The 26,367-nt window shown below is 34.9% G+C and overlaps 1 protein-coding gene across 7 annotated transcripts in view; it reads right to left on the bottom strand.

The window, feature by feature from the left end:
- ADGB (androglobin) overlaps positions 1–26,367 on the bottom strand; it is a 113,767-nt gene that overhangs the window by 47,444 nt on the left and 39,956 nt on the right. For 6 of the 7 annotated variants that reach the window (XM_027687582.1, XM_027687609.1, XM_027687639.1 and 3 more), the window contains 10 exons: positions 26,118–26,212; positions 23,619–23,793; positions 22,736–22,826; positions 19,309–19,453; positions 11,769–11,814; positions 6,937–7,105; positions 5,021–5,084; positions 3,294–3,396; positions 2,113–2,254; positions 2–116 (listed from right to left, as the gene is read on the bottom strand). In XM_027687582.1, the coding sequence (XP_027543383.1) occupies positions 2–116; positions 2,113–2,254; positions 3,294–3,396; positions 5,021–5,084; positions 6,937–7,105; positions 11,769–11,814; positions 19,309–19,453; positions 22,736–22,826; positions 23,619–23,793; positions 26,118–26,212 (1,145 nt within the window). The remainder of the gene's footprint in view (position 1; positions 117–2,112; positions 2,255–3,293; positions 3,397–5,020; positions 5,085–6,936; positions 7,106–11,768; positions 11,815–19,308; positions 19,454–22,735; positions 22,827–23,618; positions 23,794–26,117; positions 26,213–26,367) is intronic. The other variant, XM_027687600.1, reaches the window with a different exon arrangement.

The following is a 26,367-nucleotide window of genomic DNA, read 5'->3' as shown; positions in this document are numbered from 1 at the left end:
CCTTTTCAAGAGCTGGCATCACATCATCCTCTTCTCCAAAGACACATGGCACCATGGTACACAGATGAATATGGTGCCCTATGGGAGAACTTACTGTGAAGAGTAATATGTGTTTCCTACATTCAAGAAAAAGTAAATTAACTTTTTTCTTTTAATTACAGCAATTATTAAGCTTTTCTTTTCTGCATTTGGTAATACTGAAATCCTTTTCTAGATGTCCTTGTGCTTCAAAATTCTACATGTCTAACTCCTTTCTTTTCAAGAACCTCCAAATGTAGGGAGTAGTTGAAGTCAGAGAAGTCACTATTATTTTATTTTTATTTGTTTAGGTGTTATTTTGATTTTCTTAAGCAAAATAGGTATACTTATTATTTCATACAGCTACAAACCACAGATTTTTTCATCAGGATTATATTTAGCTACACTTGAAACATATCTGCTCTAGAAAGCTTAGAGAAGTGAAGTGTTCTGGTCATGTACTACTTAGGTCAAAATTTCCATGTTTGCATTGACAAAACAAGGAAAAATTAGTGTATAATTGTGTCAGGCTTGATGAACACTACTGAGTGACCATTATATGGAGCAACTGCAGGCCAAACTGCCCAATCATAACCTCCTAAGGTTACCAACAGAAATTCACTTATGACTGAACGTCATATACTCAGCTCATTCTTGTTTGCCTAACTGTATCCTATAACGGATTCTAATCATAAGAGAAATCATTCCTAGTTACAGTTACACAAAACAAGGGATTCACCCTTTTTTCTCTAGTCAACACTGTCTTGCAGTCCCACTGAAATACTTGAGGAGCTGGCTGATACCAAAGCCTCATGGTCTCAGATCATTTACAGAATTGCATTTAGCTGGAGAAGTTCATCCAGGCTGTAGCTTCAAAGTGTTAACCAGGAATCCAGTGGTGAGAGTAAGAAAGGAGATTTACTCCCACACACACTCACATTTTTTAATTGCATCTTCTTTCAAGTGAAATTTAAATGCCCCCTGGCCACTAACAGACGGTGGGAAGAGAGTGCCTTCCTGGCTTAGCAAGTTCCAAATTCTCATTTGGAATGAAATGGGGAAGTGGTCAATAAGCCCATTCATCTCCCACAACTGCTGTAAATTAAATCTGACTGAAAGCCTCCTGGCTGTGCCTGAAGTAGAGAGAATCAAAGAGGAGCAGCATATAAATTTGAGCTGCTTGTACCTCTGTTAGCTTTGAAATTTGCAGGTGCAAAAAGATCTACATTTTTGGGCTTTCCTACAGGACAGATGTATGCAACTTTTGGAAACTACATTAGGAAAATACATGTGGAGGCAGAACTAGCCTACAAACGTAAAAATAACTATTCCAATTTTAGTCTGAATCAAAACAAATAAAGAGAACTATTAAATATCTTTAATTCAGTATGCTATAATATTGGAGTATTTTCTTGCTATGCCTATTTATTTGAAATCTTACTTGATTTTTTAAAAATACATTTTGTCTCATCTCTTTGAGATTAAACTGATGATTCTCTACTTTTCGAAAAGTAGAAGCCTCAGTGAATGACTCAGCAACTTTATGCTTACGGCAAGATATGAAGTTGTCATCTTCCCGGTTTGCCCAGAAGCATTTTTAGAAACTAATAGATAACAAGAACTCTTGCTTTTAATCTGTTTCTTTATTTAAACAGTCAGTGCTTTACATTGAAAATTTAGAGTTACATGCAAAGAGAAATAAATCATATTAAGAGCTATGTGAATGGGAAGTAAAATATGCAAGGCTTCATGAATAACCTTAGGATTTCTCCTGTCATGTTTCATAAATCCTGTTTCAAGAAAAGCATTGAAACCTCCTATGGTATTATCATGCTTTTACAGTTCCACTAAAAAATGCTAATTCTTAAATTTTTCTTGCTACTCCAGGGAATATTTCAAAATCATTCTAGTTAGAATGAAAGTTTTGGTAAACTCATAGTAATTTGGTAGTCTTACCAAATCCTAGCTATCAACCATTTTGATATTCCAAAAACTTAGTTTTAGAAAATAAACTCTTACTTACTGTGTAAAGTAAATGATCATCTCAAGCCTTAGGACTAAAGCATTAGGACAAAAACAAAGCCTCATACATACCCAGCAGGAAGATTTAACACAGTAGCTTTGGTTGCAGATGTATGCATCTTTAACACAAGTTCTCCAGGAGTCACAGATTTCCAAGAGAAACGTTCAATCGTCAGCACACCCTTTGAAATACTAGAACAATCTTGTTTAGTTCCTAGATTAAGAAAAAAAAACAACAAAACATAACACAACCCACACAATATTGGGAGGGTGAATAACTATAAAATTAAGACAAACACATGGAATCTGTAGCTACTTCACAGCCAGTAAAGTCTGCACTTAGGCTTTGCTAACTCAGAGAAAAAAGCCAGTCACTTAAAATGCATAGGTGGCACAGAATACAGCTTATTTGTACCCTTTGCTTTAAAATAATCGTTAAAAGAATGTGTTAGAAGAATGTGTACATCAGACAACTTCCAAGTCATTTCAGACTACCGTAAAACTCCATAGAAATACATTCTGCCCATATGCAAAGGAAGGAAACAGCCATAGAAAGCTTATATTTATTTATATTTATAGCTTATAATTTATTTTAACAGAATGGTCAGTTTGGGTTTTTTAAGCTTTCTTTTGGTTCTCTCTCCACCACTCTGGATGCACTAAAATTACATTCATATCCAGTGTTTAAATATCTGGTTAACCTAAGCCAATTATCATAACATGACTTAGCTTTCCTGAATACCATTCTATGTTTTTCATGAAATACAAGTGATTTTTATTTAAATCTTCCCAGTTGTTGGATCTTGAAAGAAACCAAGTTTAAATGTACTTATGATCTTACTGTGCACCAGTTTAAAAATCATTTCAAAAATATACTTCGGTTATATCGCTGTTTTTACGGCATTATGATCAGTTAAGGCATAAAGCAGATTGCAAGAATGGAATTTGTAGAAAAGAAACTCCAAGAAACACAAGGAAATCCATACTAGAAATATAGTGATGAAAAGCTTGCAGCAAATCATAATAAACAGTAAAGGGAGGGATCCTTTCATGAAAATATTCACCATCAATATGAAATAACAATGAAGTATGGCTGGAATGTTAGCATATCTCTTAGAATCAATTTGGCTATTTAATACTAAACTCTCAAACTGTGCCCAAATACACAACAGCCAAACACAACAGCACAGACATATTAAACGTAATATTTAATATTTAAAACATTAACGTGTACTTTTCTGTGTTGGCCTTACCTCCAGTATCATCCCAGTGCACTAATGCAGAAAAGCTGACTATGATTTCAATGGGCATCAGACTGTCCACAAGTAAATAATAGATGACTTGGTCATTAGTAAACTGCATAAAAAAACAGACACTTTTTCATCTTTCATTTTCATTGAATACTGTCCAACTGTCCTTATACAAAGCATGGCTAAGATTTCGGATATGGTGACCTTAGCTATAGAAGGGGAAGTAGGTAATTAATTGTCACTACTTCTTCCAAATTTCAGACATGTTATTTAGGCCCAGAGCCTAATGCTGCATGTATTATAATGTTCAGAGATAAAAGGAAACAGAACAGTTACTTGAATGAGAATATATCTACTTTTATGTAATATTGTTCATATTCATTCTCAATTTAGTAGTTCCACTTGCGAAACAACATTCAATGGAAGATCAAAAATTTTTTGTGCTGCAACTTTCTGATTGAAACTAATTACAATAAGCTTGAAAGAAATATGTACTTTTTTAATTTGTAGACATGAGTGATTCTTCCTCATAATGTTTTTTTTTCTAGAAAAATCTAAGGAGGCAAAATTTTTCACTCACAACTTTGCTACATAATTCCTATGCCAATATTAGAAACTACAGAATGATTTTACTGTTCCTAGAAATTCTTCAAAATCTGAAGCTAAATGAGCTTCTTTCTTCAGAACTGTTACAATACATGTCTTCCTGGATTTTCCAGAGTCATATAAATCCATTTTTTTGTATTTGATCCTAGATGCCAGTACTATTATCTTCCTATCATAAACGAAAATGTTCTTTTATTAAGCATCATACAGAATTTACCTAATGGTGTAAATGCCTCATTCATATCAAGGTAAAAAATTACAGCAAAGGGTTAGTTTTTTTTGGCACAACAGCACACAGGCTTACATAGTCTTAATGCTGATTATGGCTTGTGAAAGTATATCGTGCAGTCATTAGGAAAATTTCTTGTGATTACAGAGAGGTGTGAAATTGCAGGTATACTACAATTATGAAGCATAATACATGTAGTTAACCTTCTCAGTACAGGATTTTACAGAAAGTTCATGCCAGGAATTTACATTTGGTACTCTACAATTGCTCTTCAAATACACTATAAAATTAGAGGCAGAACAGGATATTCAAGCATGTTGAATAACCTTCTGATAATATGAACTAATGGTAGGTTTAGAGAAATTCCATAATTTCAATGTAATTAAAGGGTACTTTTAACCCCTGCAACAGGATGCTGTAAATAGCTAAAGGCCTTAGCATTTAAAGAGAAAATAGAGGGCTATGCTAAACAGACTCATGATTTGGGCTTTAGGTGACAGGGGCAGATGAAGGAGAATGAAAGGGCAGATTCTACAGCTGAATCATGATTAAATTCAAGTTAGACACTAAATTGTTATAAGGTAGCTCTAAATCAAAATAAAGAGAGGATGGAGATCTGATTCAGTATCAACTTGCATTATTTACATAATCCATTTTTTTGTTATTGTGCTGTAGTACTCCACAATATTTTTTCCTTGTCTTAAATACAGTGAAATACTTCTGGATATTTGCTAGCAAACATATATTTGTATTGACTACAATAAACTTAATGCATTATTATTTTTCAGTACTGGCAGTTCTATGTGATCTACCAATATCATTCAGGATATATGTATTACCTATTTATGTAAGACTTAGACAAAGATTAAAAAAACCCAACAATACAGTCATATACCTTAAAATCTGTCTTCTGATAATTATAAGCATATGTATGTGGCTTGTGGAAAATATACAGGTTCCTAAGGAGAATATAAAATAGAATTATGTAGGAAAATAATCAGTACAAATGATATATTTCAGGTAAATGTCTATTTAATAGCATATTAATTTTACTTTCATAAATGAGACTCCCATGTATTTCTCAAAAATGGTTCAACATTTTTTCATTTCATAAAAGGGGAATAGAATTCATCTCCAGAGAAAGCAGCTGACATTAATTTTTATCTTTGCTGCATTTCTATAGTTTTCCATTGGAAGCCAGGCCACTAATATGTTCAATTTCAATCTAGAAATGGTAACATGCTAATATTACTCTAAAACTTCCATTACCATCTGAAAATTTACCATAATAAAGTATAACTGCAAGGAAGGACTATTTTATATACTTTAGTAATGTGCTTTTTCAGTTCTGCGCTGTTTGCGCACCTACAGAAAGCTATGTAGCTCCTGACAATTTTTTCTGACCTTGATTTCACCAAAGGCAACATAAATGACTTCAGCTTTAATTGAGGATGGAATTGTGATGTGACCTCGAATGTTTTGATTACTCAGAAACATCACAGGAATCCTGATCCATTGCTGACGTATCAATTCCTACGGTGGCTAAAATTTTTCTCATTTCTCAAAGTTTGATATGAACTATGAACATTCATCTTATTTTAACTTTGCCTGAGATATAGGCATGTCAGATAAGAAAACGCTTTCAACTGACTGATAAAATGAAAATATTAGGTGCCTAATTTCTTCTGAGAGATAAATTCTTCCAAGATCAATCGAGATACTTTGTTAACAGCTACTTTATCAGTTCACTGTGAAAATAAACTCTCACTTATTTAGAGATAAGAACAAGAAACTGAAAAATGCTTTATACCTTAACTAATAATAATATTGGTCTACAAAATGTCAACAGTACTTTAACATTTGGCTAACAAGTTAGAAAGTTCATATTTCACATTCTCTCCATATGACACCGTGAGCAAGCCTTTGAAAGCAAATTACATTGGTTATGATGCTTTTTTTCTGAAGGCCCTATCTTCTGGTATCTGTGACTTAGTAAAAGAAACAGGTAAACCTTAGCAAGGCCTAAACTTTTACTTCTGGGTATTGCTGGCTGGTATAGAAGTTACACATTTTCCTTCAGAGAGGGAGCAGAGTATAATAGCTGCTCAAGAAAACACCCATTTATGAAAATAAAAGCTTCACACAGAAATCTCAACTACAAATTTAAACCAAAAAACCTGAGTGGATTTTCTCTGATGAAATTACTCCCCTCAGCAATCTTAGATTCTCTAAAGTATATATATATAGTACCAGTCTTCCTAAATCTTAAAGACCGAAATTGAAGATATGACGCTACAAGTACGGCAGATTTTTTTATGTTTGCAGAGGTATAAATGGCTTGGGATTACATTGAAAAGGGAGTGAAAGAAAGCACCTAGTTGACCAAGCCAATCTAATGGCAACTGATTTCAACAACCTTTTTTTCTTTAGAATTGTGTTGTTCTGATGCAGACTGTGTGCCCAGTGGCTGCTGGGTCGGGTATGTGAGCACTTAATGTCAGCACACTCCACAGTCTACAATCTTCCACCCCCACTGCAGTCTGACATATCCTGTATGGAGCTGGTGATGGTGTTCTCTACTGTATTCTGGAGGACACACCCAAGAAAGAGAGCAGAGCTGCAGCTACAGGCTCCCTGTCAACAGTGACAATAATTCTGGTCTGAAAAGTAGCCTTGAAACCACCCTGAAAGGCAGGACAGTTATACAAAGAAGACCTGTTAAGATACAATTTTTATATAGTCATGTTATGAATTTTACCATTGTTACACTGTATATTTTATGGAATAAAACCCAAACTCTCTATTCCTTACTGGAAACAAACACAGAAGTCTTCAAAGCTAATCCAGGTTTCCCTGGAAACAGAAGTCTTTTCTGACTCTGTTTCTTCCTTTGGTTTATCTCCTGTCTGGTTCTTCATATCAGTATCAGCCGTTTCTGACACTTGTTTTGCAGCAAAACTGATATTCTCACGTAATTCTTCTACAAAGATAAAAAGACATACAGAGCCAATACAGTGACAATATGCACATTAAAGAAGTATCATTCTTATACTGAAAAATTATCCTAAAATTACAAGGAAATTATCCATACATCTCCAAGTTCAAAACCAAAACCTCTCCCACTAGCCTAAAAAGCTCAAATGTTGATTGAAACAACTCTATATGGAAATACAGTGTTTACACCTGCAACTGCTTAAGTAGTCTGCCTCAATAAACTATCACATATTCTGCACTAGAACGTTTAATATGAGCTTGTTATGTACATATACATATGAATTCTGCAAACTTGAAGTCATCTAAATAAAGAAAAATACAGCCCTTTTCCAACGCTCCTATTCAGTCAAAGGCTGATGGAGCAGTATCATAAAATTTTTACCACTTACAGAAAATAAAAAATACAGAGAAATGTGAAGTACACTAGATTACATGAACTTTCTTGTAGGAAAATCAGAACTAAAGTCAGATTCATACCAAAAAATAAACAGAGAAATGTCATGTAGACACATTTTGTAATCACTCAATAACTTTTTGTGTTGTAATGCCATTTTCTCTGCATTTACTCTGTGAAACATACATATCATGTATACACTGTACAGTAATGTCACACTTAATTCCATCATGATTATTTGAAATTTCACTTTCTGGTTTTGCCATTTTTAACCTGTATTTTAGTTTCATTATCTCTCTGCACAAATACTGGAACAGCAAGATTTCAATGAGACAACAGAAAATCACAGTAATAATGTGATAGTACAAACAACTTCCATCAGATTCAGTATCTGCATCAAAAGCAATTGGAAATCATAGAAAAGCACTTCACCTAAAGAAAACTACTACTTTATTGTAACAACTACACAGACAGAATAAGTGCAACGTATGAATTTCTGTTTTACAACAAAGCACAATTAAGTGTAATTATATGTTTTAGGACAAATTTCTTGTTCTAATAGATTTGCAAACTCATGATTTCCTACTCTGAAGAGGAACAGAAAAAGAGTGATGGCTTTACTTTTACAAAAATATTTAGTTAGATTTGGTGACCTCAATAGCACAAAATTTCAATGGACTTCAGCAGCCTAAGTAGATTAATGAGAATATTTTAAACTTTAAAAAAACCCAAACAAACCACAAACCAAAAAACAACATAAAAGGACAGAGAATCCTAAACCAAAAGCTTGACATATTGAAAAGCAATCATTTATCCAGGAAAGGTTTTTCTTACATGTGTTAGTGTACTTGTAAAATATCACTGTTCTCAAAAGGAACGTTTCAATTTTACTCCAGGTGAACAGAAAGAACTCTTCTGACATTAGACTATTCATATTTTTAACTGTCTAATTGCTTAAACCAAACTCTGAAGAGATAAAATTATTGAATTCTCATGCCCATTCTTTGCAAAATTTGAGCAATTTTTAGCCATATTTAAGAGTGTATTAAAGCCTCCATACCCATAAATAAAACATTTTTTTAAAGATTTTTCTGTTTATCTCAGTTTTGGTACATGATTCATGCTATCAGATATTCTGTGGAGTTTAAAGACTCCTAATGAATCGTTTTGAACTAAAGCAGAGTAGCCTCCTAACCTAAATGAAGTTGGTGTAAAGGGATTTTGCAATAGAGAAATGACAACACCTGGATTGAGATGGCCTGGAGACTGTGAAGAGAACTTGAGTACAAAAGACTTCAGTATAGTAGTAATGTGAATTACTAGTATTCTAGGCCAGAGGATGGAAATACGTCCACTTCATCCTTTTCCTTGGTTGTGCTGTGGGAGCTTTTCTTCAATGGGCATTTCTTAAGCATAGTTTTGAGTCAGCAGAGAAGATGGCAATCTGGCCATTGAGATACACTAACTTAAGAATTAATTAATTGTGAGAGCTACAAAACTACTCCAACGTCCCAACATAATCATGGTAGGCATAAAGAGTTATCTACTGCAAACTACCATATTTCTATTAGCTTTTGGCATTGAGCTGTGAAAGAATAAGCAAAAGCTGTATTTGCAGCTCATTAACTTGCAGCATTCTGAAACATTGAGATTCTTATGGTTTGGTTCTTTTTTTTTACCAGGATGATATTAATGAAAGTAAGAATTCATAAGAAAAGATATTCAAGCAATATAGTAACTGAAATCATTATCAGTTCTTAAAAGTACGAAAACAATTAATTAGTATAGGTTTGGAAGAAGTATGATTTACATTTGCTTCAAGATATTTAAATATCACAAATAAACTCTCTCTCTTCATTATACTTGCAGTACGATCCAAGTTTTTGGTTGTTCCCTCCCCCCATTATAACCTTATCTTGTATTACCCTATTTGGGGATTACCAGAGATGGTTGATGGTTGCACATTTTTCTAGAATGAAGATAATGTTATAATCTGTGAAAATATCTAAATTTGTTGGGTGAAATTACCGGGCTCAGTTACTGTAGAACTTGTGAAGCTGTCCACATGCTTTAACTGAGAGGCTAGGCTTCGCGAACGAAGATTTGGGAAGGGCTCTACCCACTATTCTTGCAAGCGCGTTGGTGGCTAAAAAGGCCAATACGAGAAAGGCAAGTCCGGTTGCAAAAGACACAGCAGAAAGACTCCTTAGGTGGTATATTCTGCAAGGCTCGATTCTTTCTGCGTTGTCTTTTCTCCTCAAGAGTGATCCTGCGTGCTTTCTCAAAAGCATCAGTGGCGTTATAAATGGACTGTCTCCAGGCCTCCCGGTTAGAGGCCAGAGTGGACCAGTTATGGTGATCAATATGCCCAAGGCTGAGTTGTTGCTTCAGGGAGTCCTTGTATCTTTTCTTCGGAGCTCCTCTCTTGCGGCAGCCGGAGGCAAGTTCACCATAAAGCAGGATCTTAGGGAGGCGGTGGTCCTTCATCCTGGAGACGTGCCCTGCCCAGCGCAGTTGCGATCTCAGTAGCATGGCTTCAATACTTGTGATTGCTGCCTGTTCAAGAACAGATGTGTTGGTCACATAATCTGACCAGTGGATGTTCAGGATTGTACGGAGGCAGCGTTGATGGAAGCGTTCTAGGAGACGCAGGTGGTGGCGGTAGATGACCCATGTTTCGGAACCATATAAAAGAGTAGACAGCACTATGGCTCTGTAGACACTGATCTTGGTACCTTTCTTCAAGTGTTTATTACGCCAGACTCTTTTATGGAGTTTTCCAAAAGCACTATACGCCTTCGCTAACCTATTATCTATCTCCCCGTCAATCTTACCATCTGAGGAGATGAGGCTGCCTAAGTAATTAAACTGTTGGACTGATTTGAGTTCTGATTGGCCGATGGTGATGTGGGGATGATGGAAGACTTCCTGAGGTGCAGGTTGATGGAGAACTTCAGTCTTCTTTAAGCTGACTTCCAGCCCAAAGAGCTCAGCAGCATCTGCAAAGCAGGATGTTAAACGCTGCAGGGCTGCTTCTGTGTGAGCGACAAGGGCGGCGTCATCAGCATAAAGCAGCTCCCGGACAAGATGGTTCAGGGTCTTAGTGTGGGCCTTCAGTCGCCTTAGGTTGAATAGGCTTCCATCAGTACGATATCGAATGTAGATACCGTCCTGATCATCGAGGTCTGCCGTGGCCCTTTGGAGCATCATACTGAAAAAGATTGTGAATAAGGTAGGAGCGAGAACGCAGCCTTGTTTCACGCCGTTCTTTATTAGAAAGGGCTCAGAAAGTGTGTTGCCATATCTGACTTGGCCATGCTGATCTTCATGAAGTGAGGTGATCATTTTAAGGAACTTGGGGGGACAACCTAAACGTTCCAAAATCTGCCAAAGACCTTTTCTGCTCACAGTATCGAAAGCCTTGGTGAGGTCGACAAAGGTTACAAAGAGACCTTTGTTCTGTTCCCTACACTTCTCTTGCAGTTGTCTGAGAACAAATATCATGTCTGTGGTGCTCCTGTTGGCTCTGAAGCCACACTGAGATTCAGGTAGAATTTCTTCTGCTATAGCGGGAATTAGTCTGTTCAGGAGTATTCTTGCCAAGATTTTGCCAGCAATGGAGAGCAGAGTAATACCACGGTAATTTGAGCAGTCTGATTTAGTACCTTTCTTCTTATACAAGGTGACTGAACTCTGGTAAAAGGAAAGGTATTTCCTAGCAGTCAGTTTTAGGACTCAACAAATTTGTGCACCCAACAAATCCGATCACTTTTAAAAAGAAGGCTCTTATTTTTAAACTTCTCCTGATCAAATCCTTCAAACATTCACTTAAACAAAGAGATATTCATTTGGAGAAGATTTTGAATTCTCTTCCAATACTGATCTCAAATACATTTCAAAGGAAAAGTTTATTAAAATGAAATTTGTTGGGGTTTTTGTCATTTTTCAGTAAAAAAAAGACGTATAATTCAGAGTGATTAGGAAAAGAGCTCAATGTACAAAATCCACTTTATTTTACTAGAGAGTGGGTTTTTTTCCAAAATGTTCTTGTAAATTAGGAGGTTTTTTTAATATCAAACTGGAGATTCTACTCTACATAATTATACATGCTAATACCAGTTCTTTGAAATCTTTTCCCAGAAAGCCAACACCCATAAATAAGTAAGACTGCTGATATATGTACAGGAGGATTAATATTGAGGCAAAACACTACGGGAATGGCAGAAGTCTGACTATAAACTTCATACACACTTACCTTTACCGGGTATCTCTGCATTTTGCTGGCCGAAGGGAGTGGTCTCCTATATGGTGAAAACAAAACAAAACAAAACAAAACTACAACAACAACAACAACAAAGAAAAAGAAGAAAAAAGCCAACAATGATAATCTTGGGCAGTCCTTCCAGAAACAAAGGAACAAACTATTAAGTTATCATTATGGTTTCAGTTGGTTTTTTAAAAGAAAAATAAAAGCGGTAAATTTCACCATAATACCAACATATATATCACCATTAGATAGACTGATGTGTTTCTAGAGAAGTACATGTGATCTGGAGTCTAAGATAAAAGCTGTTTCATATGCCTACCACTTCGTTATCAAAACAATGTTCTTTGATATTACTGGTTTTTGACAATCAAATAAGCTCTATTCTAAAAACTAGTTACTCCTATTATACAAGCAATTCTGGTTTTTTGTGAGTTTCCATTCTTGAGAAGTATATGGAGGGCTCCTTTTCCAACAAGCATTTCTTGCTGTGCAAGTGACAGTACACAACTGTCATAAGCAACAGCATGCTTGATTACAATAGCATCTTTTGTTTCCTATCACTGCATAAATAAAAAGTAGCCTGCTCTTTTTTAATGTTTTTGGCTAACAACTTTATCCTGGTCAATCCCCCCTCCAAGCTAGAGCTGCTGAGCTAATATGAATGCAATAGCTGCTTACACTTAAAGCTGAAATCAAGTTAGCCGGCTTTTCAGAAAGTCCACTCATTATATTTTGCAAAGATTTGAGAGATTAACATCTTTGATTTAAAAATAGATGCCTAATCGTCATTCCAATTGCCCTCTTTCCTGCAATATGACATACACTGAAAAAGACTCACTTCCACTTTTTTTTTTCTAATGAGGTAGAGCAGGAGAAAGAGATTCCACAGCTTCCAGTTTCTTTTCTTTTTGAATGTAGTACTAGCTTTGCTTTTGCAAAGTCAAATATTAAAGCCTAAAAAGGTTATTGCAAACAAATTCGCAAGCTTCTTTTCATCCCAGGTCTCCCTATAACCAGATTTGTCACCCTTCTCCCCACATCTTCTATATGTGTCCAAGGTCCTAGTGCTGAAACTGGTAGCATTGAGCAGGCCAACAGCTGGACACACAGAGTGATTTTCTATTCTGCATTTCAAAGAGGAGCTGTGGGAGCTATGCTGACTTGGAGCTACGTTTATGCTTTCTCAATACAATGTAAAAATACATTTTGAGGAGCAGACTGACATAATTTAGAGAGTCTGAGTTAGACTGATGGCAGATCACAACAACCTAAATCTTGTACCTAAATCTTGTGTAAGGTCATTGTGCTGTAAATCCAGGTCTGCCTCAACCCTCCTATAACAGACTACCCTTCATACATAATATGAAGGGACCTGTGAATGCTTCCTTAGAGGAAAACATTATGGCTTTCTAGTTTAATTTCTAGCTTCAGTAAAAGTCTTCCTGCAGCATTTTACAGAATCTCCATGAGCCCAGAACAGGCTCAGGAGTCTTATCTCTGCCAAAATTGTAGGTGTTTGATAATCTCTGAATTAAACAAAGGAAAGACCTGAGGGAATAAACTACAAATTTAAGAGTCTCTATCCCAAAATAGGAAGTACCAAATAATTTAATACATATAATTTAACTGCAATATTGTTTATTGAGAGAATTTGGAAGTCCCATCTTTGTACAGCATGAATTGGAAATTCTATTCCAAATCTGTTATGTGTTTTTTAAAGAACGTTCATGAGTCAAAGCTGGAGACAGATCTAATATAAAGAGCAACGAAGAGAAAAATACAGACATTGCTGAAATTGTTACCACTTGGATTAAGAATTTAGTAATTGAAAAATATTATGTTTTACATGTTCCTTTTTAGATTAATTTTTCGTTTTTCTAGAGATGAAAAGGACGCTATAGAATCTTACAAATGCCTACATACTTCAGCTCCTGTTTTCAGAAATCTGTACACACAACTGTTCAAAACAAGTCAAGTTGTGATCACTTATCATGTCACGTCAACAGTCATACCTCAACATATGAGTCTGAAAAATCTCAAGTAACACACGGACTATCTCTTCCCTTCAAACTGTGACTTTGGAAGTACACGCATAGAGCTGTCATATTTCTGCATGTAAGCCTACAACTTGAAGATTCCAATATTGCCAAGTTTCTTGTAGGAGTCACAGGATTTACCAAACAGATACATGTCAACTGTACAATTTATCAAGTTTCTTCTCAGAAATCCTGGGCATGCCTGAAGTATAAAAAAATATGAGATCTACTGTATAAGCCTTGGAGATTGCAATGTTGGCACAAGTCTAGCACTTTCTGCCCAACATACCATTCATGGACCGTACACATGATCCTTATTTCCAATATGGACATGTGATAGCTTAATATAGAGTTACTTTGTTGGTATTAACAGCTGTCAGCAGGAAAGCCTGGAGAGACACAGAAAACCCCCAAAAACTGTGTCAATAGAACTTCCAGTAAAGAAGGAGAATGTACTCTGGAAAATTTGGATGTTTGGTAACGTAACTTTAGCCAATCTGAGTTGTGAAAGCAATCTAACCACAGCTATGTAGAGACTCCTTTAGGCTCATTTACTCAGATTTTGGAGTACAAACATAACACAGTCAAAAAGCTGTCTGCTTTTCTAATGATATGGGATGTGTTCATCTACCTAAACCTCACTGATTTGGAGACAACTGGAGTGTCAAGAAAGTTCTGATTCTGTTGTACTATTGCCTCATCTACAGTGTTTAAGACATAGACACAGAAAGAGAAAACAAAGGTATTTCCTCCTTAGTGAACATACATTGCCTGAAAGGTAAGATTTGCTGCCACAGTATCTGATAAAGAAAGAAATTTAAAAAGACTTGGATCCATCTGTGAAATATGGAAGGATGCACACAGATTCTGAGAGAACTACTTATTGTTCTTCTTCAGTGAATGGGAAATTGGAATGCAAATTGTGAGAAAATTTCCATGGTTAACTGAAAAATCTAAGTTATAATCTACTATGTTTTATAATCATTAATGAGTAAGTGTAAAAATAATGGTAATCCATAAATTTATAGCTATCTTATTACTTTCAAGGACTCGTTTGTATTTTTCAGTCTCCTGTCTAGTATGTACATGCAAGTAGATAATTGCAGGCCCATCAAAAAGTCTCTCTATACCATAAATGTCTAAATTTGTGTCCCTCTTCTCAAGTCCCTCTTCTAATTCACATGCCTCATATCTCATGTATACTTTTTTCCCTGGAAATAATATGCAGGCTGAAGTAATTTTCAGAACTGTAAAATTTGTAAAGAAAATAGATTTTTTTTTATTTTCTACCTAGCACTTCTCTTGACTCAATCCCAATTCACTGGGCTTATGAAATATATCACAAGGAGGATTAGAATGAGATGAAGAAAAACCTTATTATGACACAATAGTCTGTAATGTTTATGGGGAACATGAAAAGAGCACACAACAGAGCACGCAAATTAAATAGACTGGTATCAGTTGTAAAGGAAAAGGTAAGTCTGAGTTTGAATATATAAAAGGATGGACTGAAGTAAGAAAAATGAGGTAAACATGAACATCAAAGAACAAGTGCATTGTGTTTATGCCATTGGGAGAGAGTCAAGACTTTAACACTTTTGCTTTAGAAATCAGCATTGCCGGGGAGCTTGGCACTGAAGAAGCCACAAAGAGAAATCAAAGTGTTCTGCTTAAGATTTATGAATGTAGCAATCAGGTCAGTCTATTAAGATATCTAGTAGCCATTGCACATAGTGATGGTAAACATATTTTGATTAGATTGTCTTGCTTAGTTACTGCCCAACATTTCCTCAAACAGAACACATAAAGTTTTCTTCTCAATGGAACTGGAGATAACTTCTATTGAAGAATTCATCACAATGAAGAATATTCAAGTAGGCTTTTGAACTGCAGATTTACAAGAAAACGCTACTCCAAGATAATCTATTTCTCAGAAGCACTTGACAAAACTACTATTGAATAAAACTGCAAGACACTGTGTAATTTACATATGATGACAATTTTGGTTTTTTCCAGCTACAAAACACTTCTATGTGTATTTCAATGCATTCTACACATATAAATTACTTCGCTTTGTGTTGAGCAAGAATAATAGAGAGCCTCTCCACTAAACAATTTGGCCCTAAGTTATGCAGTTTTTAAACAAAAAATTAATAAAATGTATTTTCTTAATAATAGTGATTCAAGATCAATTTAATTACCAAAATAAGATATTTTCAAAGATTTTTTTTCTGAATACAAATCCAAAACGCTTTCAGAACTGTAAAAGCAGAGTCAATGGGAAATTCATGGGAAAAAAAAAGTTTGTAAAAATCAATAATAAAGCATTTCAATTTTTTTGCATGAGTACTTCAGGGACATGAAGGATAACGGCATGTCTTTCAACTTTATATTCTTCAAAGGAGGTATATCCAGGTTCTAAAATTTCATCTTTCATTTATCCCTAGTCCCTGTTTCTGTGACAACAGACCTTAGGAACAGTGAATCAAATATTCAGTTATGTTACTTCATACAGTTTACATTGGAATGAATTGAAATATGTCAATCAAAACTTGCTGAGCATCTGGCACAGCAGCTGACTGAATTTCAGTCAGTTTAAAGCATAAAACTGCTGCATTTACCAAATCTGTATCAAAGGTTTTAAAGCAGATGCCTCCTGAATAACAATCACACAGTTTAAAATGGAGACAAATTAATTCACACTCAGTATACTACAATAAAAAATTCTAAAAATTAGCAATAATCTAGTGAGTTGGGGATAACAAAGTTCCTCTTTCAGTGTTTGCTTTTTTAATCACTAATTGACTCTTTTTAAAAAAAAGTAGTCATGCATATTGTTATTTCAAGTTTTATAACTACAGAAAGAAAGCCCTCCCATTATCTCCAGAAGTATCCACATAATTTTGTTGCTAAAAAAATTTAATATGTGAAATAAAGAAGATTGTCCTGCAAGTTAAAAACTATTTTCAATTCCAATCTGTACAAATGAAGTTCTACTTGCATAATTCATCTATTAATAGGCATAGCATTTTTGAGCTGAGATTTAAACTGAGGCAAAAGTAAAGTTCAAGTATAAGTCAATTAGCTGCTGATGACTTCTTACATTTCATATTTTAATCAGATTTCCCTCAGCCTACGTTACATTCATTTCTTCTTCCAACCATTCCAGTTTTATCAATGTCTCTCTTTCTTGTATTTTTTTTACTTGTCCTTGTCTCACCTGGACTGCATGCCCCACCATAACAGATCAGCCTTCTACATCCCCCTTGGACTAAGGGAGAAAATCTAAGTGGAGTGCTTTTATGCTTCAAGCACATAAACGTCTATTAATTCATAAGTAACCAAATCTATATTTTTACACCTAGAGACTGAAGTAATGAAAGCAATAATTATTATATAATATGCTACTTACAGCCCCTTTTTACCTTTCTGCTTTTGTAATGATTTTTGTAAGTTGCCAGTATTAAAAAGACTTTTAAAGGTGAAGCACTATTAAAGTACTAATTAAGCTATTATTTATAAAATGTACACAAAATACTGACTAGCTAAATATAAATTCTACTGTAAAGTATTCCCCTCACTAGAGAATTGCCTTATTTTAAAATCATTATTATCCAGTAGTGATATCCACACATGTATATTTTCTAGACACACAATATAGATATAAATCTGAAATATAAAAATAGTGTAAGAGTGTAGTCTGCAGAGGAAACATGCGAACAGGCACTCCAAAAATTATATAAAAAATTATTTCCCATTTATTTCAAAATTTACCAAACTAAACTTTGTTTTGCTTGTTCATGAAGGTACCTCATGACATACTATCCTTAATAGTATATCTTTGGTCTTCAAACACATTTTGTAACCCTACAAACATTTCCTATACATCAACCAGATACCACAAACATTAACCCCAAGTATATTTATTGGTTTGTCCCAGAAAATGACAGTAGAGATTTTAAAACAATTAGGTCGTCCTTACTGCTGGACTGTGTGGATAAGGAGTTGGTTGCTGTTTTTCCTTTACATACAACCATGAATGAATACATTTTATAGGTTATTTTCTATATTGTCATACAGTAATGATATTGAATGTATTATATATTATATATTCAACATGTAATGACATTGAATTTAACATATATGGAAGAAGTACTCAGCCTTTACTTGGGAGGGCAAATAAATATAGAGGGAAGAACTGCAGCAAACATTTACAAACTGAAACATCATCTTCCCCAAAATATAATTGGATTATTGAGTCCAATCCAGATTTTGAGTATAACATCATTGAACGCACTTACCATGTTGCCTAGACTGCTTTTTCCCTGAATTTTCTTAAAATTAAAAAGAGAAATGTATCAAATGCTTTTCTGAGGAGACATGCTGGTAGTACCACAATGTGTTCTTTTGTAGGTGGTGAGCAAATAAAATAATTTCAGTGGAACTCTGTTTGTTTTTTTCAATATTTAAGTCTCTACTTCTCTATGTTAGCAATTACTTCCCCATATGAAATATTTTTCATGAAACAGTGTATTGTCCAGAGACTCTTTGAAAGTATAATTTTTTCTCTGTTGAGCCTGTAAGATTCAAATATTAGAGGGAGCATTTCGTTACAGGTCTATCTAAAAGCAGAACTTAGTAGAACATGCACATTCCAATTTAAAAACAAAACCAGAAACAACAACAAAAAAAATCACAGTAATTACCACTTCCAAAAGTTGTTCCAAAAGGATGACTTCCCAAATCCATCCTAATAATGTTTTACTGAACTTAGGTAAGATTCATCTTATCTATCTTGGAAAATTACAGTGGACACTTCTACCTAGTAACTAGCATTTACTTGGGTATTTTGAGTGAACTTGTGGTCAGTGCTTCATCTAGTGAACCTGTTTAGAGAAACACTCACAGAGTTGCTCAGGAAGCCTGAGGGTCTAAATCATGGCTGAGGATTCCTTTAGAAAGCAGAGCTTCTGAAATTTAAGGGCAGGCAACCTGAGCATTGAAGCCTTTTTCTAGATGAAGCCAGGAGTCTTTCCACTAAGATTGAAATGAGGATGCCATTTTAAGGCATGTGTTTATAAGGCTTACATTTTTCTAGTCACATGCCTAGGTACATCTTTCACTGTAGCTGAAATAAATTAATCATAACATTTATCCATAAACTAACATTTATTTACAAAGACTCCTATTTTTTTAAGATACCCCCATCAAAATATTTGATAGTGTTAGCAATAAAACTTTTAGAATCTGAGGAATAAATCATAAAAAAGAAGGTTAAAGCAAAAAGAATTAAGAAAGATTTCCCATCCAATACACATCAATATAACTATAAAGTGGAAAGGGTAAGGAAGTTACTTAAATAGCAACAGAAAAGCTTACTGAAATGTCTTTAAAAACTTATATTTAAGTGTTGAGTATTTTCTATTTTGTCTTTTACTATTCTTTAGAATATAAAACTAGGTCAAATTAAAAAAAAATAGGAATATTATTACCTGAGAACAATCTTCTGCATTTGAGTTTCTTCCATTTCGATTCATATCCACATTACTGTCACTTTCATTTTCATCACTTTCAGTAACAGAAGCAAGATGGGATAGAGAATGAAATCCTTTTGTGATGGTAGACTGTGGAAAGTGGCTAAATAATAAAAGAAAACTCAGACACTTGAAGCTATACATTTTCCTTTAAACTACAATCTTCACAACTTCTATTCTTAACAGAATTCTGTCAAAATAATTTGTGTCTCCTTTATTTTGAGAGCTTCATAGGGCAGCACAGAATATATATATTCATATATTCCTTGTCATTACTGGCTTGGCACTACACAACCCATATATGCTAGAAAGATCTTTTAACTAACCCTCAGAAAAGCAAAACCCAAGTCAGCTGAGGAAAACCAGACGATAATGCCAGAGGTGAATAAATTACTATGGCCTCTAGACAAGAAAAGACTACTACTTGACTGGAGATATGGTAAAAGAATAGAAAAAAATATTTTGTGTCACGATACTTTTTGTCTTTTCCCTCAAAATGGGTCTCCATAGCTACCAGACAGCTAATACACACAATAACCAAGGAAACCTGTGCAGGCCTATTCTGCTTGTAATAAAAGAAAGGTCTGTTGCTGACTTCACTGAAAGCAGAAATAAAAACTGATGGATATATAAATAAGTCTTTATTTGTAAAGTGAACTAGGAGAGTAAGACCAAAATGATGTTGCACACACGCCAATTAGACTTAAATGTGTAACTGTGTTATTACAGCAATAAAGAAAAAATTGAAATATAAGCATGTGTTATCTAGCCCCTTTCTTAAGGACTGAGTTAATGAAATATCAAGTTCTTTTGCAGTAACAGCCACAATTACCTTGCCTTTGAGTGTTTCAAAGTATTATATTAGAATAAAAAGAAGAGATTAAAAACTTTCAGTCCCAATTGTGTATCTAAGTCCCTTATCTTATTTAGACAGCTATATTATTTTCTATTAATATTTACTTTAATGAAATGCTAATACCTGCTACATATTTTTGGCTACTACCTGTTAATTAATTCACAAGAGATTACATTAGCTGATTGTCACAGAAACTTAGCATATTAAATAAACTTCCTTCACAAAATGGGGTAATTTGACCATGAAGCAAACTATTAAATATGAAAAAACAATATAAAATGTTAATATGCAAATACTTCAACATGATAATTATTAATCTCTCATTCTTTTGATAGCTTATTAATGGATATTGCTTATTATATATTTCTACTCCTACTGTTTGAAAACAAACAGAAAGTAATCTAAGTATTTTTAACCAATAAAATGCAAATGCATCAGCAATAAAATTAAATTCCCAGAATATTCCAAGGTCACTTCTTCCATGGACAAATGCTGCTGTTCAAAACGAATTAAAAAAATCCAACTGGTTTGTTATCAGTCCATCCAATTATGATGATCAAAATGCCGAACCTCTGACATACGTAATTTAGTCAGTTTACATAGAGATGTACTTAATAAAAGGTGTACACACCCTAAAAAAATATACACATCTCCAACAATTTACAACCTGTTCTTGGACTCAGTCTCAAGAAAAGAAATATCCTCCAAAATGACACAAATCTTTTTGTGTAGACTTGGTAAATGATACAGAATCACAGAATATGCTGAGTTTGAAGGGACCCACAAGGATCATCAAGTCCAACCATTAGCCCTACAAAGGCCCATCCCCATGAGATGACAGAGAATCACACCATGTGCCCGAGACTATCGTCCAAGCATTTGAACTCTGTCAGGCTGGGTGCTGTGACCACTTCCCTGGGGAGCCTGTCCCAGAGCCCAACCACCCTCTGGGTGAAGAACCCTTTTCTAATATCTAACCTAAACCTCCCCTGACACGACTTAATGCCATTCCCTCACTGGTAACCACAGAGAAGAGATCAGTGCCTGCCCCTGCTCTTTCCCTCACAAGGAAGTTGTAGACTGCCTTTGAGGGAGTCAACAGCTCCTTCAGGTTTTGTGTTATCTGCAAATTTGCTTTGAATCCCTTCCAGTCCTGCGTCCAAGTCATTTATGAAGATGTTGAAGAGCACAGGGCCTAAGATGGAGCCCTGTGGAACCCCACTAGCGACAAGTCACCAGCCTGATGTTACCCCATTCACTCATTCAATGCTTCATGGCAGGAGTTCAGTCAGAATAAAAGTGATCGGATTAACAATTCTAGAACTTGTCTACTGAATGTTCACATCATAAGCTGAAGCCTGACAGAAATGTACCGTGTAGTGGGTCATAGGAAAAAAAAAATGTACTATGTAGTGGGTCATAGAAAAAAAAAAAAGCCCTAATACACTTAATGGTAAACTTTCTTTTTTTCTCGGGGAGTAAGTATTATGTTGCATATTGAATATTGACTAGAAGCCATGTATACACCAATTTCTGAAACTTCTTTAAGACACCGTGTAGAAAGGCTCCTGTTTTCAAGGGTTTATAAGACTTCCAAACAGTTTTTAACACAAGGCATTTATACAAAGTTGTGTTTTGAGCATGAGCTTCTTCACCTGTACTCTCAGGCTTGTGCTAACAACTATAATGAACAGAGAACAGTCTCTTTTATTCATAAGCATTAACTGTTCCATGCCAAACACGTAATGCCCATGAAAGTACTGACTGGTTGGTCAATTACTTCCTTGTTATGTTCAAGAATTATAAAAGACCATTAGTTTGAGGAAAAATTTGGAAGACATTAAAGAATATTCCTATTTCTGGCAGAAGTGATCTACTGAATATTCTACATCTTTGGGCCCGCTGATTAGAGAATCCTGCAAAGTGTCTTTGCCTGACAGTGCTCCCTGTTCTTCAATGTCAGAAGCCCTGAGAAGTGTGCATCTGCCTAGGGGACTGTTCGTACAAGTTGGGACCCACCCCTCGGGTGTGTGTATGCCTACCTCCTGGATCTTTCTCACCAGTGTGTATATTAGCAGATTGTAGGGAGCAGCAGTTAAAGCTCAGAGCACTCCAACTTGCATCTCCAAAAGGAGGTGTGTGCTGCACTCTCAAAACAGAAGGTGTGCTTGTAACCCTCAATGCCAGGAGGGTGTGCATAATTGTATATGTATGCCTCCATGTGCTGGGTTAGAAATTCTTGAGATTAGCTACAGAAAGGTCTTCTGAAGTGTGCAAGTGTTTATTAACATTTTGTAACCATCTAGTATAGTAATTTATATGTTTTATTGCTGATATCGATCCTAAATGTACAGTTCACTGATTGCTGATTAATTACATGACAGCAATAGAGTGCTCTGTTGGGATGTGCTTCAGACACGATCTGAGTAGTTTTAACCTATGACACAAATAAAGATCAGCCAATTGCACTTTCACAGTGAAATGGACTAACGATACAATGCTAATGCTGTAACTACATTAAATACTTACGTGTCTGTTGGTATTCTGATCAAATTCAATTTGTAATTCAAAAATAGGCTAGCAATCTCAACATGTTCTTCAGGTGTTTTTACTTCAGGCTCTGGAAAAAAGCAACTTATTAAATATATAAGAAATATTGTTATTATTGTTATTGTTGTTATTATTATCATTATTTTATATATGATACAATTATTTTGACAAATAATTTCCAGTGAGGATTTGTCATCCCTAAATAATTCCCCAAGTATCATCACATACACTTGAAAGGAACAGAAGAATCAAGGGTGGCTCTAGGTGACGCATCATGAAAAAAAAAGTTTAACACTCTAATCCTCAGCCTGCAAAGTATTAAAAAGTGTGCCTAACCTATATGTAAGGTTAGCCAGGGTAGCTCAGAACAACTACGGAAGCGCTTTTGCCTTTGCCAATTTCCTGGTTTTTATCCCAGTATACTTTACTAGCATGCCTGTAGCACTTTCATATTCAAGCTATCGTATATCATGCATTTAATTTCATTATGCAGTATAGACACATCCTAGCAAAAAAATTGACTCTAAAAAATGATGTAGCAGCACTAGTCACACACTTTAAATTTTTGAAAGGTGTTCTGAACCTTTCCTGGCTCTGCATCAGAGAGCTTGTGTTGCTTTGATAACACTCCCTCTTCATTTTCTTCACTGGAGTGCTTTTTTCAACATAAATTGAGACACTTTTCAAAGCATTTAAGAAATATTACTAAGAGGAGGTAATACAAAATTGGCAAAACCTAAATAAAAAAGAGATTAAAAGTTCAATTGAAATTAAACTAATAGATGGTAAGTATGGTCCTGAAAATGTTTATAGTAATTAAAATGTAATTACAAATTTACTTTGGAGGCTTTAGTAGACAAACCTTTGGGTTCAGATGTCACAAAAATTTTATTTTTCTGACGGAAAAGCTTCCAACAAGGAACTGGTGATTCTTGTGGCGGTGCTACCAGAGGACAGGATCTAGTTCTAGTGATGAGGACAGGATGGCTGTGTATGTGGGAAAGCCCATATTGCCTCATTTTCTCTGAAGAATCAGCCTATGAAACACAAAAAGATAATCTGCCTGGGGCCAGATCCCCTTTCTCACCATATCTGCCTAACAAAAAAGAGCAGTACGCACACAAAAGCATCCAACACCTTGAATAACAAATGAAACAAAAATAGTTGCCTGACCAGACTATCCAAAAACATTCTAATTAGAATTTGATATTCAGCCGAAAAAGTATACTTAGAAGTGCTTACATGTATTTTACTTCTCATAATAGATTTTTTAGTTGCTGCAGAAAATATACAAGTGAAGAGAAGGAATATGTAAAAAAGCAATGGGGACAACATTTTCCTTTAAATAAACATATTTAAAAATGCTTTCTCTGGGGGAAAAATTCCTTACTTCAAGCTGAATTTATAAAGTGGCAGAATTCTAAAATCAATTGGTCTTTTAGATAACTTGTGGAATCTCCATAATGTAGTATTGCTTTGAACTAACACATAATTAAAGTTAAGCTTTTTATCTGCTGGCTCATTTATAAAACATTAAAGATACTCCAGTTGACTCGTATACCAAAGCCCTTAGTAACACACTTAAGAGCAGTTCTAAATGTGGACATGGAGTGGTGCTCTTCCCATTAAAATAATAATGGTCCAGGACTTAAGATTTGTCAGAACTGAAAGTTCTCTTACAAGATTCGTACATCCTTATTATTTTAAAAACACACCTTCCTTTACACACTAAATAAATCACCTATAACTTATTTCTTTAACGTACTCATCAGCAAGTCTCTGCTTCTACTCATTGTCAAATATTCCTGAGGTTCCATATTTATGAACTCTACAGAGAAGTATGTAGTTGTGGTTGTTGGTTATTTGAAGAGTAGGGAATGAAATTAAAAATGCCAGTTAAAATATCCAAGACTAGAAAGGATTTTGAAGAAGACCAATTAGGAGCCACAGAAGAGAACTTGTTAGTTCCTGATTACATGACAGACTTGGATGACTCAATTATTGAATTTTTTTTCCTTTTATATGAGCAAATTCAAACCACAACAATCCAAGGACATCCACACTAGAAGGCAAAGCTAAAAGGGATACTGCAAAAATTCTGGAGAGAAATTCTGGCACAGCTGCAGTCAATGACAAATTTTTTTCCAAATTTAGGGAGCAACTCTTATCCCAGTGAACCCACTCTTCCAAACTATATTTCTATCAGCTCTCAAATAAAGCTTGGAAATGGGCTTTTTTTTTTAATCCATATGAAATCAACTATCTCCTATATTTAATTTCTGACAACTTCAATTTTTTTATCAGTCTTTACTAAAGTACTTAGTGTTTAGGTATATAGAGGTATCTGCCTCATGCTATTTGGTCTGCCATGCTCCTTTTTCAGTAATCTCTATATCCCAACAGACTGTGGTCAAGATGATACTTAAGGTGTTAGGTGGCAGGAAACATATAACCCTATGTCACCATTTCCACTTTGCTTTTTGATGACTAGTATTACTTATTTTTAGCAAAGAGAGTATTGACTAAGACCTTAAAATAAATTAAAATAAAATTGCAGATAACAAGCTAATCTTGAGAACAGCATAAAATGTATAGCAGAATTTTAAAAAAGAAAATAGTTCAAGATTAAGAGCAGTAAAGCATAATACGTGCAAACCATTTCTGGAAATTTCTTTATTCAATGAAGCCTACCAGTTTCCTGAGATGGCAGCTCAAATTTTAATTCTCTAATTATGATAAATATTATTTAAATGTCCAAAAAAAAAGGAAACAATCAATAATCAACTCAAGAAAGCCTGCTCTGGCATTATAAGTAGCCTTCTGAGGACTGTGAGTGACTAAACAGAAATTTAAGCATTGTTTTTATCCCAGTATCATAAAGTGCTACACTTTCTCCAGCTGCTTTCACCAGCTACAACACTAATGATAGAAATTGATATAGACATGATATTTCTCATAGAACAACAAACATCATATTAGAAAATGTATATCAGAGAAGTCATTATTTAAAAAAAAAATAAAATTCATGTTTTTCGAGTAGCCCTTAAAATAATTAGACTCTCCATTCAGAAGTATCTAATCATGATGCATTTTCTAGCTCACAACTAGTCTCTCCCAGGAGACTTTAGCTTCCAGGATCCAGAGGAAAGGGGAGGAAAACAGTAAAAAATGAGCATGCTTTGGCAGGACAATACATGTTTAGAATACAGTAGTACCGAAATATAAATTTAACTGATAGTAATCACCTACTGTTTCACTGTGCTAATTGTATTCTTTTTGTTACAACATAGTTGACACAAAATGAAACACTCTGACAGTGCAATAAGGAATGCTTTCTTGTCCTGATATCACAGAACCTTACCATCTGCTTTAATGAAAAAATATCCTCTTCGAACAAATGAAGTGGTATACAGCCAGCATACACGACCATTTCTGGCTGGGTTGGTACAGAAGAGTCTACACAGAAAACATTTAAATGCTTTAGAATAAGATAAACAGTAAATAAATGTAGCCATACCTCACCCTAAATTATTTTGTTTTCTCTGCCTTATTTTTATTTTTCTTTTCTTTGTCTGACTTGGTTACTTCATTCAAAAGCAGAGCTCATTGTA

This window comes from Neopelma chrysocephalum, unplaced genomic scaffold (genome assembly GCF_003984885.1).
Source record: "Neopelma chrysocephalum unplaced genomic scaffold, ASM398488v2 Primary Assembly neopelma1_23, whole genome shotgun sequence".
Taxonomy (NCBI): domain Eukaryota; kingdom Metazoa; phylum Chordata; class Aves; order Passeriformes; family Pipridae; genus Neopelma; species Neopelma chrysocephalum.
Note: the sequence above shows the minus strand (reverse complement) of the source record. Positions and strands in the feature narration are given on the sequence as shown.